Source organism: Vespula pensylvanica, chromosome 13, assembly GCF_014466175.1.
Source record: "Vespula pensylvanica isolate Volc-1 chromosome 13, ASM1446617v1, whole genome shotgun sequence".
Lineage (NCBI taxonomy): Eukaryota > Metazoa > Arthropoda > Insecta > Hymenoptera > Vespidae > Vespula > Vespula pensylvanica.
The window spans coordinates 779,256-791,988 of NC_057697.1; the positions used below are offsets into that span (position 1 = coordinate 779,256).

Genomic DNA, 12,733 nt, shown 5'->3' on the forward strand with positions numbered 1-12,733 from the left:
AGAGAGAGAGAGAGAGAGAGAGAGAGAGAGAGAGAGAGAGAGAGAGAAATAAGGGATATATTGGATCAATGCTTCACGCAGAATAGCAAACGTTTCCCTTCGGCAGGGAAATATGTCCGGATCGAAGTAGAAAATATGAAGAAAAAAATGACGTCTTATATAAACTATTATATCGACTATTTTCTTTCGATCGGCTTACATTTCCCTCGTCGATACTCACTGGTATCTTGGCAGGCCGCGAGGTCGAGAACCTCGATGATATGGTCGACGCACTGCATCTTCTGCGAGTGTGTCAGCGTGTCCGGAAGTCTCAGCCTCGCCTGGTACTGAAAATCGTAAACGATCGATTTCATTCGTCGGTAACGTATTAATATCTCTTCCGTCTTTCTCGCCGTTGCCGCATTTAAGCCCCGTGTCCTCGTTTACGCATCCGTGGACGTTAAACGTTAACGCAAACCGTTCCTTGCAATTTCCCTTTCGCGATACTCGTGCTATTTTTCCGAGTTGCTCGAGGAGACGCTACGGGCGCAAAGAGGGGAGGAGGGGAAATGTAATCGCACGATCGAATGCGATGCGAGACGCGAGACTCGACCCGTTATACGGAGAGAGAAAGTGCCGTCGACGATGTTTACCTCTACCTTTTGCCATATCAAAGCGTATCCGAGACAGGAGAAAAGAGGCACGTAGACGAATTTCTAGAAGAAAGAAAAAGGAGGAGAGGAAGAGAAAGAGAGGAGAGAGAAACAAGTTCGAAACGCGTCTACGTGCTTTCGATCCTCGATGGTTTTGGAAGGAAGCGTAGAAGAAGGAAGAAGTGTAGCGTAGCAGTTCGATTTCTATCGTATCTAGGGTGATACGCGTACGCGTACATGCGCGAAAGAGGCGAGATCCGAACGCGTTAGACGGCGCCGACTGTTTTCGAAAGACGTAAGACGCGTGCTGCCGTGCGGTGCGGTGCGGTGCGGTGCTGCCGTCGCGCCGCCAGCGGTTCACTGACCGAGTTATGACGTCATCGTGAGAGCCGCCCCCGGGCCGCCTCCGTCTATACTATCCTCTCTCGCTTGTTCGTTCACGCAGCATGGGCTCTCCTAACGGTCGGAGTCGTCTAAGCGCCCAAAGACTCCTCCTACCTGCGACGTTAACGATAATCTACGAATTTGTCAAGTTTTTCTCTTTGGAAGAGAGGAAAAGATGGTCGGCGTTGTTGATTACGCGGGAGGAAAGATCCATCGAATCGAGGATGCGTTTAGACGCTAAATATTCTCGCATTCTTACGAGAGATCGTATCGCACGCGTCATCGCATTCAATTAGCGGCTCAACGAGGTGGCATTAAATTTTCCGCGAGAGGGAAGACGTTCCGGGAGGGCGAGAGGGTTGCGTTGGCTTTTGGCCCGACGGTCTTTTCGACGACGTCGAGTCTCGCGGGAAGATAGAGGCGCGATACGTAGGCGCGAGTACGGTGTTCTCCTAATTCGCGCCCACTTTTGAGCGTGGGACTTGATAAATTCCCAGTGAAAGGCGTATACAATAAAGTTGCCAAGAGCCGCGGCCAGTTTTCGTGGAAAACAAGAAAAGACGGCGCGACTCGGAAACGAGCTCGATCTCTCGGCGTTGGTCCGAGACCGTGTTCGAGCGACGTTCGACCGGCCCTTTTTCCTTCGCATTATCTTTCGGTTATTCCATCTTTCGATTAGAGACTCCCCACTTTCTCGAATCTCTTATCTATCGAATGCAACGCATTCGTTGGGACGGCTAGGCATCGGAAGCGTAACCGGCTAGAGACTTTTTCCAAGAAAATCACACACGGACGCTTTGTTCGTCCGTATCGTAGCGAAGGAGTCGTCACCGTTACGATCTTTAAAGGCCGGACATCCTTCATCTTTCCTTGCTCTTAATATTATTCGTCGAGGGCGACGCGGGCGAGGACTTACCTCCAAGGTTTGTCGTAACGTGAGATCAGGAAAGAAAACGTCTTGCTGCTGTACGTAACAAATCCTACGACGCCATCTTTTCGTGAGCCTCTCGCGATTCAACCAAATCTCTCCGCCGTCCAGACTGACCCTTCCGGAGAGGCAATTCAACAACGTCGTTTTCCCGCATCCTTTGCACAAAATGTCATCATCGTTAATGGCTTCTAATGGTCCAAGGCATCGATAAGAACGATAAATATACTTTTCGAGCTAAGCGAAATCGAAACGGCCTTTTTCTTTTCTTTTCTTTTTTCTGCCGTCAATTAATTAACGAAACTAACGTTCTCGCAAAGTCATCGGGGGCGAGAGGAGATAATCTCAAAGCCGAATTTGGTCCTCTTCGAGAAGAACTCGCTTTCGAATAGGTTCGTTAGGGCGAAGGGAGATGATAAATACCTGAAGGGCCCATGACGGCTAAGAGCTCGCCCGGCTTGACGACTCCCGAAACATCTCGAAGAAGCGCCCGCTTCTCCTTGACCACCTGCAGTCCTCTAAAGATTAGCTGCACCGGACGAGAATCCAACGGGCAGACCAACTGCAGGGTCGAGCTTTCCACTCTGCAACGATAATAGAACGGAGAATCCATTAGTAGAATCGTAGTTGCGTCGAGAACTGTATCGGACGAACTACGGTACTGAAATGACACCGAAGGATATGATAATGACCGATAAAGCTACTTCTGAGAACAAACGAAACGCGATTCGCAAAAATAAGATCTGCTTGTTGACGCTCATCATCTTGCCTCGACGACACTTGGCTTTTTATATACATATATATGTAATAGTTTGATATACGTATCAAAAAAAGAAGATAATCGTGTCGAGTCGAAAGAAGATAAGGAAGAGGAATTTTTTACAAAGTTATCGATGTTACATTGCAAAGCTGAATCAATGGCAAAGGACTAAACTGTGATTTATACGAAAAGAAAATTCTTCCGTGCGCGTGTACGCGTACATGGGAGACATAAGATCGGTATTGAGAAAGAGCGAATGAAACGGACGGAATTATTAACGTTTGAAGGAAATCACCGACTCGAATAAAAGTTGGAGATTGTCGTAGGATCGGTGGCGACGAACGAAACGGGGCCGACACGTGGGCCTTAATGCCATTTACAGGAGGCGAGGCGCGAGTCGCCTCGAACGCTCGACGAACAACAGCCTTCGTAATAAGAGTGACGTCTCGTCGGAGCTATTTCATGCAGGCGCGAGCACCGGCACTTTATTGCAGAGACGAGAATCGCGATTGTAAACCCTTGCGTTGGTTACGGACGCACGGAATTACACTGTAATTCAATCTCTTCGCTTTCGAATTCGATTCGGCCCACGAAATCGACCGAAATATCGGAATTATATGGTTGGTACTCGTCGTTCGAGAAGAACCTTGTTTCGTCGAGGAACGGGACGAAAGGAAAGGAAAGGAGACGAAGAAACGGGTTTCCTCTCCTTCCTCGAGGAGAATCTCGCGTCTCTTGAAATATTCTTTGCGCGAGCGCGTGCCCTACGATCGAAAAGAGAAAATCGAATTTATTGTTTCTTATAACGGACGGTGTAGTTTCTGCGGAAATAAAAAAAGGAAAAGAGACTACTTCTTTCTTTCACAGAAAAAAAAAGAAACAAGAAAAAAGAAAGAAATAAAACGAATGTAAAATACAATTAAAAGGGAGACGGTGGTCAAAATTATAAAAGATGGAAGATGCTGGACGATGTGCGGAAAGAAGGAGATGCGGAGAGCGTTTGCGGTCGCGTTTGTACCGTACGGTCCCTCTTACCGTCGACTACGGCAAGGCTATACCGGATAAACAGTCGGTCGAATTTTATCCTTGCGGTTTGAGCTTGCCAAACGGTCCATCGACTTCTATTTTGTGGTCGGCTTTACCGTATCGTAATATCTTTAAGTCGGAGTGAGACGGCACACGGTGGTTTCGGAGGAGAAAAAGAAAAAGAAAAGGAACAAGAAAACGAAAAAGAAAGGAAGAAACACACATCTCGGAGTCTTATATTTTCGTGCGATTTCTCGATAGGAAGAATGCAGGAGGCGGGCGATTTTGACACTAATGTCTTAGTAAAGTCGCGCCGATGAGCTCGTTGCGATGCGAGAAAAGGATGACGCATCATCGGACACCGTAACTACGATAGGTACTGCCTATCTGATCTGCCTACGTCCGTGCCGACGAGTAGAGGGTACTCGATGTACTTATTTCGCATAGATATTAAATCACTCTACGTACACAAACTAGATCGCTCTACTCGCTGGCGCCGTTCATGACGTAAGAATTATTAAAGTCGACCTATTGCCTACACGCTACGTCGTTCAACTTTGAGACAAACTTCGAGCGTATCGTGTAAAAGAGAAAAGGCAACGGAAGCCTTCAATTATTATCAATAGGAGAAGACTCGTAAAAAGTGAAAGCGGAAGGAGCTCGTGGCTCGATATCCAAGTAACTCGGTGCAACGAACGCAAAGTCGATCGGAGATCGGCTCGAGAGGAGTCGGAGAGTGGAAAGAAGAGTCTCGTTGGGATGCTCTGGAGCGCGAATTCGAGTGAGGTAAGAGGAAGAGGGGAGAAGGGCTGACCCCTCCGAGGGAAGCGAACGAGTAGTCGGAGGGCTCGTGTGCCATCCGAGAGGGAGAAGGAAAAAAGGAGAAGAGGCCTGTTAGAAGGAGGGATAGAGTCGAGAGAGAGAGAGAGAGAGAGAGAGAGAGAGAGAGAGAGAGAGAGAGAGAATTGCCAAGAATATCCGAGGGCCGATGACCCGTGACACAGCCGCGCATATACGTATGTATGTATATCTAATAGGATGTGGCTCAACGTTCAAGTAAGAGCCGACGACGAGCGTCGTTACGATCGCACCCCCGCGACACTTTACCCAAACGAAAGGGAAAGCACGTCTTCGTCTATTCTGCAAATTTTCTACTTTTTGTCTTTTCTGAATTTTCTTTAGGCTTCAGCGTATATATTTAAGAAAATAAAAACATTCGGATAAGCCGATAGTATTTTATCACGAGCCGGCTATTAGGTCGTATGCCTTGAGCGTTAAATCTCTCTCTCTCTCTCTCTCTCTCTCTCTCTCTCTCTCTTTCTTTCTTTCTTTCTTTCTTTCTTTCTTCGGCGAGAAAAACAAAGAATGTGGAGAGATACATGGATAGGTAGATGGGTATAGAAAGAGAGGGCGTCGTTTGTCGAGGAACGCGATACGGTTTATAGCGACGGGTGCGAGGGGTCCCACATAGCTAGAAGGGGAACGAGTCGAGTTTTAGTGGTAAGAAATCATTCGCTTGTCTCTCGAAGGATGACGAGCTTCGACGTATCTCTCTTGCTCGTAGGAGTCGGCTCGCTCGCGATTGGACCGCTCGACCTCTCCGCACGAATCGAAGCGAGAAACTCGCGTCGTTAGGTCGATGAATTGATTTATACGCGCTCGTAAGCAGCCTCGGGTAAAGGGTCGAGATCCTTGATTGCGAGCGAGCTCTATCGTTTCGTTAGGAGAACGAGAGAAGAGGCTAGATCGACTCGACTCGACTCGACTCGACTCGATTCGACTCGATTCGACTCGACTCGACTCGAGTCAGCTCGGCTTGGTTCGCGACGCTCTATCGATCTCGACGCTCGTATTTTATCGCTTTCCTACGCTTCGAGATGTCGAACGATCAACAATCCTTTACGCCCTTTTTGTCCTACTCCTCTTTTCCCGATTTTACGATTCCCCCTTGTCGTTTAGCCGTTGCACCCTCTTATATTTTTACGGACGGATCCTAAGATCATCGACGACCAATTAATCGTTTATTTCCGAATTTCTACTAAACTTTAATACTTCATGCAACTTTCAAATGGCAAAAAATTTTCACCTTAGCGATTTTACCGTCTCCTTTCGTAGTTGGTCAAGCTTTAAACGTCTCCCGTGTATGTATATTCGAGCGAGCCGTACGGTCGTATACGTCGAGAGTCGCTCGCTTGTTTTTCAACGTGCCGTTGACCTCGTGCCGTATATGCGCGTATATATGTATATATAGACGGACAGCTACATGCACATGTCTCTTTCTCTCTCTTTCTCTCTTTCTGCATTTATATATACATATACGTATATATATATATATATATATATATATATATATATTCGCACACGCATGCATATGTATACATATGTATATAAACAGAGAGTCACTTTCTCGTGGCGTCGATCGAGAAAACGAACTCTCAGCGGCGATATCGCCGGACTGTGATTGCGTCGAGAGTATGCGGCAGGATAGAAAGACTGATAAAAAGAGAAAGAGGGAGAGAAAGAGAGAGAAAGAGAGAGCTGTGAGGATAAAATGTGGGTGGCGCCATAGGAAGACGTCGATTTAACGGGAACAGTCGTTTCTTCGAACCTTCGACGTTTCTTACCATCGTCATGAGGGTTACCATGAATTTAATCGACTTCTAAGTGAAAAACATTGTGAGAGAAAAAGGGAGAGAGAAAACTGTTAGCGATAAGTAATGTCCGTTCATCGTCGATTAACGACGATTCTTTCTTCGTGAATATGATTTTGCGATTAAAACGGTACGCCGTTAGGAGATCATTCCTCGCTCCGATCGACCGACTGGCCCAATTTTCAACGATTTCTCCTTCGCTCTAGCGAACTATACGAGAGATTGTGCTGGTAGATGGTGTACTTAGCGAGTGCACTTTGCACTCTCTCTCACTTGAATAATTGATGTTAAGAAAGTGTTTATATTCGGGCATAAAGTTCCTGTCCGATGAAAAAGGAAATCAATACTAGGAAACGAGAGATGGAGAGGGAGAGAGAGAGAGAGAGAGAGAGTCGTTATCGTGGTCCATCAACGTAAGAAATATCTTTTCTTCGACAACGAGAGATTATCTCGGAAGAGGACAAAGAAACGGCGATAGTTGTACTCGGTTCTCTCGAATGCACCTGCCTCGAAGGATGCAATTAATCGTTAATGAAGGCAACTCGCCGGAAACCGCGCCTAGTTGATCACGAATTCACGGATGTCACGCGTTTCTTCGCTTCGCTACGACGCCAAGAAGCGAATCGATCGCCAAGGTGAGATCGACGAGCGAGGAAAAGTCTTCGGCAAAGTCTTTTCTCTTTCCTTTTTTTAAGGAAAAATAAAAACAAAAAATAGGAAACAAAAGAGAAAAAAGAAAAAAAGCAAGAAAAACGAGAAACATTTCCTAAGTACTGTGGATCCAGTCTGATTCATTTGCAATATATACAGAAGGCTACCGAATCGATAGGTGGGATAATCGGGCTTGTCTACTCTCTCGTACGTCGAGATCGGGAGCGTTCACGGATATGATATCTCTTGGGAAAGAAAGAGGAAAAGAGAGAGGGAGAAAATGGAGAACCGGTCACGCCCCGAGCGGGCTTCGACGATCGCGACGTTTTCAGGGCGAAAAAGCTAGCCGGAAGCCTGGAGGCCGAACCGGCTGTTCTTTCGGAGTCGCTAGAGATAGGTAGGTAGGTAGGTAGGTAGGTAGGTAGGTAGGTAGGTAGGTAGGTAGGTAGGTAGGTAGGTTGCTGGCAACGGTGCTACCGCTACACCGCCTCCTGTGCTGCAGGTCACGCGGAAGTGAACGGCTCTTTCTCTTTCCGACAATTTTTCGGCCCAGAAAACGTTCCCCTCTCGTCTCCATCCTCGTATTTCCTCGCGTCTCAGTGTGGGCGTCGGTGCAGCCTGGATACCTCTTTTGATGCCACGAGAAAACTTAAATAAAGGGCAAAGTGGATCATTGCTAGTAGAAACGGTATTTACGAGTCGGGCGCATAGGATCGAGGCGGAAGCGAGAAAGGCGCTCCTCTTATCTGGAATGCGACGATTTATGCAGCAATACCAAGATACGAAACGTAGGGATCGATGGTAACTGTTGTTTGTTCATTTTTCTCCTAGGAAATATCGACATGATAAAAGGAAACACGTAAACACAATTTTATTACGTTAATAATAAAATAAGAAATAAGTAATATATATATATATATATAAATATATAAATGTATATATTATATATATAAATATATATGCACAATATATATCTAAGAGATAATAAAATCGATATTACAAGTAGGTCCTCTCTCTCTCTCTCTCTCTCTCTATCTCTCCTGTGAGAATAAATATAAGAAGGAAAAGAGCCAGAGGACACGTCGCTTTCGCTGTCGATATTTATGCGAACAACCCTATTTCTGGCACGGTAGGGCTCGCATAACGGCGATAGCAGCGCTTCGCCGCTTGCACCCAAGTGCATTTCAGCGAGATTACGGGTGCATCGACCTCGTCGCCGCCGCCGCCGCCGCCGCCGCCGCCGCTGCTGCTGCTGCTGCTGCCACCGCCGCTGCCGTCGCCGCAGCTCCCACCTCCGACTCCTCTGGCTGCCCCCTCGGAGGTCGTCAACGATTCTTCCCCTCTATTTTCCCCATCTCTTCTCTCTTTCTCTCTCTTCCCTTCCTCAACAAGAGCGAGCCTTCTTCTTTCCCTCCTTCGCTTTCTTTTAACGCCCTTTCGAGCCCTTTCGAGCTTATGCACCCTTCCGACCTGCATGTCTACGCAAAAGTCCTTTTTCTGGAATGTCCGCGATCTCCGCTACGATAAATTTCCTTCATTTTTTCAAACATTATTACTTATTAATCGAATTCGATTCGAACTACGAAGAAAAGATCGAAGAACAGATATTACGTGCAACTTACGAAGACGTAGGAAGCGATATGGTGAGAAGAGAGAAAGAGAGAGAGAGAGAGAGAGAGAGACTACACGCACGCGCGGCTTTTTTCAGTAGCAAGCGTGGCGCGACACCGCATCACGTGTCTAGAATGTTACTTTCACTTTACACACGTACTTACTTCTAACTCGAGCTCGTACGAGGATCGTACAGAGTGCAATAATCTATTTTGCAACGGTGCATTATGAATCTCTCCGTTCGGCCCGTTAGATGCACGGTAGAAACGGATCTTGAAATTCCAGCTGCCACGAGCTAGAAATGCCGCGGCTCGTTCCAACGTCGTTATAAATTGAACGAAACCGCGCTAATTTGCCAGCAACGCGTCGGCACGGTCGACAAACGAAAAGAAAAAGAGGAATAGAGAGACGCAGAGAGAGAGAGGGGGGGGGAGAGGATTAATCGTGCCCTCTCTCCTCTAGTCATTCTCGATTAAAACGTACAAAATCGAGAAAAGACAAATTCGATTGGGAAAGAAACGAAGACAAGACGATGGCAACGACCTCCCATTGGGTCGTGGCCTTGACATCCTTATGAGGAAACCTCTTGGTGCGATACACGAACATACTCGATGGTAACGACGACGACGACGACGACGACGACGACGACGACGACGAAGACGTCGACGACGACGTTGGAAGACGCTAGATTAGACCACGTGGCTACACTAGCGATTAGCTAAAGATTTCCTAACGTTTCGTATCTCAGCGAAGCTGATCTTTAGCGTTTAAGAAATGGGATCGTTAAAATCTACTGTAAGGAGCGAGTCGAGCGAGTTCTCGAACGATTCTTAAGTTTAAGATATTATTATAGCTTTTTAATAATATTCTCCGATCGGATGAAAAAAGAAAAATAATGATAATAATTTGGGAAGACGCCTTCGCCTTCCCGTCGATCGATTTGGAACGTTGCACGTCCAGTTACGAGTCGAACGCACACGGGCTCACGCACGCTCACACTGGCCGGTTGTACGAATACCAAGGACGAACGTTAGCCGCAGCACTGCCCCACATTTTAACTGGCCAGTGCACATCCGATCCTCTCTCGCAACGTTTAACTCTCGCCGGTTCGAAGGAATACCGTGCGTGTTTGCTGTCGCGCGAGCAACCTGCACGTTAGCTGCGTTCCCGCGTAACTGCATGTATCCCCGCTTTCCGCTCCCTTTCCTTCCGTTCTTCACGAGGATCGATCGATCCTTCGGCCTGTTTCCTTTGATTGAAAAAAAAAAAAAAAAAAAAAAGAAAAGAAAGGAAAAGAAAAAAAAGAAAGAAAGAAAAAGGGGGCCTCGAGTCCGTCGATGAAACCGTCTATCAAACCGTCGATACCCGATGTTATCAGGAAGAAAGACAAAGAGGGCAGAGTATCGGCATCGGAATGTAAAAATTGACGAGGAGAATGCGAGGCTAACGAGGAAGCTGATGGAGTAAAAGGAGGCAGAATGAGGAGGGCAAAGGGGAGGAGGGACGGGTACGCGGTGCACCGAGCGGTTGGCGACTCCTGAAAGTCGAGCAGATAGATAGGAGACGGAGGAGAGTCGTCGGGAGAGTTCAAAGACCCCGGACTTCTCCTCGCGCCACTGCCTCGGCTATAATACGTTTAGGAGCGATAAACTGGCACACGGATAACGCGTCTCGTTATATCGACGGTCAATAAATGTCTTCTCGCGACGCTCCTGCGAGTAGCTACTCGCCTATTCCAGCTAGCGATTCAAAGCAACGTCCTACGATACTCTTTATCTTTCCTTCGATAATACCGTTATTTTTAGATGCACTTAGATTCCCTTTTCGAAAGTATTTCCCAGATACTCGAGGATCCTCGAGGATGCGAGGGCTGGATTAGACCAGACCGGCTAGGATCGTCTCACGAAAGTAGTTAAAGAAAGGTTGAAATTTAGGAGGCAAATCCGTCGTTTCCCTCTCGAGGGTAATCGAACCGAAGGGAAGGAGAATAGAGATCGGGGGTGGATAGGTACTCGTCCGGCGTCGTTCGGCGCGTCGCTCGGCGCGTCACCGTGCGTCACGACGCGGATCGTAGTGCGGCTATCGACCCCGAGTTCAGCGACCTTTCTTCTCTCTTCGCCGCCGTCCTCGAGCCCTCGACGGGTGTGTGTGCGCGCGCGCGCGTCAGCGCGAGCGAACGCGCACGCTCGCCTCTACTAGAGCACACACGAGGCAACACCTGAACCCACCATCCCTCGGTACCTCGCCCTCTCCCTTTATCTTTCACGCATCCGGACCTCCCTCCAGCTTCCGTCCTCCTCCTCCGTCGCCTCTGGCTCGCTCATCCGTTCGCTCGTCCGCTCGACGCCACCCCGGTAGCCTCAGCAGCTCTCAACTCCTCTCCTACGACTCGATTTCACCCCGTACAAAAGAATTTCCAACGATTCCTTTCGCCCGCTAGAAGAATAACGATCGAGAATGATCCCTGTCACCGGAATAATATCTATTGTCGATGAGAACGATATAGTAGAGGAGTTGGAGAAAAAAGGAAAAAAGAAAAAAGGAAAAAAGTAAATCAAAGTCCTATCGATAGGAATCGAGGTCGGCACGCTTATTTACGCGTATCCACGTTCTTTCGCGATTACGTTCCGCTTTAAAGAGGGAAACTCGAAACTGGCTACGTTTCATCGAAGCGCTCCTACGTCCGTTCCGAGAGCTCCTCCATTCTAACTATTATAAATTGTGCAATGCGCCGCCGCAAGCGTGCCTCATTACCATCGAATCGCCAACGTAGAGAGACAGAGAGCGAGAGAGCGAGCGAACGAGCGAACGAACGAGAGAGAGAGAGAGAGAGAGAGAGAGAGAGAGAGAGAGGGATTCTAATTTAACGGCGTTCTTAACCACGATGGTTAATTACAAGTTTCTACGTTACTTAAGGGCGTTGCCGTTCGCGTTCCTTCTACCGGATAATTAAGCTTCCAAATCCAAGTATGCAAGCCGATCGAAAATCTACGACGATGATGCGAGTAACTAGTTCATACCGTTTAAAGGTATAAAAAACATTGCAAACACACGTTGCAGCAATCTCTCTTTTTCTCCTTTTTTCTTATCTTTTTACAACTTACGCTCTTACGCTCCTTCGAGTTTTATTCTTTCATTACATTTCGCAACTTGACATTTATTATATCTTATTTCCCTATTTACAAGATTTCAACAATCGCGAGAGCACTGGCCTACCGGTCTAGCTAAGTTCTATCTATCTATTTATCTATTTATCCATCACCCATCTGAAAGCTTTCGAACGCGCTTCGTTCATCGTACGTAAGTACTCGGTACAACCGTTTAACATGTAAATATATGTAAATACGAAGACGCGCCTGTATTTTAAAGGAGAGCGATGCCGTCGTCGTCGTCGTCGTCGTCATCGTCGTCGTCGTCGTCGTCGTCGTCGTCGTCGTTTCTCTAAAACGCTAATGCACTCGTGGCGCGCTTACCGTTACGTCATTTTTCGTTATATCGTTGCTAGGGTAAAAAGAATAAAGTGGCATTAAAAATAATTCGATTAGATCAGTTAATAGAGGTCAGTTAATAGATTGTAATTTAAGAAAGAGATCTGTGGACACAAATGCAACTGTTTGTCCGTAACGAGTAAATACGAAGAAGAATGGTTAAAAGTTTATGAACGTACTCTCGAGAAAATTTGGATACAGGACTAGAAAGATGGATAGAAAGGAAGAACGTCAGGGAGAGAGAGAGAGAGGGAGAGTCAAGTTATTAGCAGTTCGCAACGAAAAAGCGTTCAGCAAGTCGGCTCGCGTGAAAACGAATTCGCAGCCGGCGAGAAACGTTCGTTTCTTAATAATAAGCTGCCACGAGCATGCAACATTACCGGCAAATACGGTAATTTAACGAAAGCAGTCTTACCGGATGACCACGACAATGCGGTTAGCCGAGTAAAAAGTCGGCCAGTCGAGGCGATCAAAACGATTCGAGCCGGCGAAACCTTTGCCGATCTTTCAAAGGCAAGTTCCTTTTTCGAACGATAACGTTCGACCATGCTGTATGTTAAATTAACTCGAATAAAAAAAAAAAAGAAAAAAAAAGTACCAAA

At 47.0% G+C, this 12,733-nt stretch overlaps 1 protein-coding gene across 2 annotated transcripts in view; it reads right to left on the reverse strand.

Annotated features, from left to right (window-relative positions):
- The window catches only part of LOC122633676 (ABC transporter G family member 14), a 35,922-nt gene that overhangs the window by 4,889 nt on the left and 18,300 nt on the right, over nt 1-12,733 (reverse strand). For both annotated transcript variants that reach the window (XM_043821855.1, XM_043821857.1), the window contains 3 exons: nt 2,368-2,528; nt 1,933-2,102; nt 221-326 (listed from right to left, as the gene is read on the reverse strand). In XM_043821855.1, the coding sequence (XP_043677790.1) occupies nt 221-326; nt 1,933-2,102; nt 2,368-2,528 (437 nt within the window). The remainder of the gene's footprint in view (nt 1-220; nt 327-1,932; nt 2,103-2,367; nt 2,529-12,733) is intronic.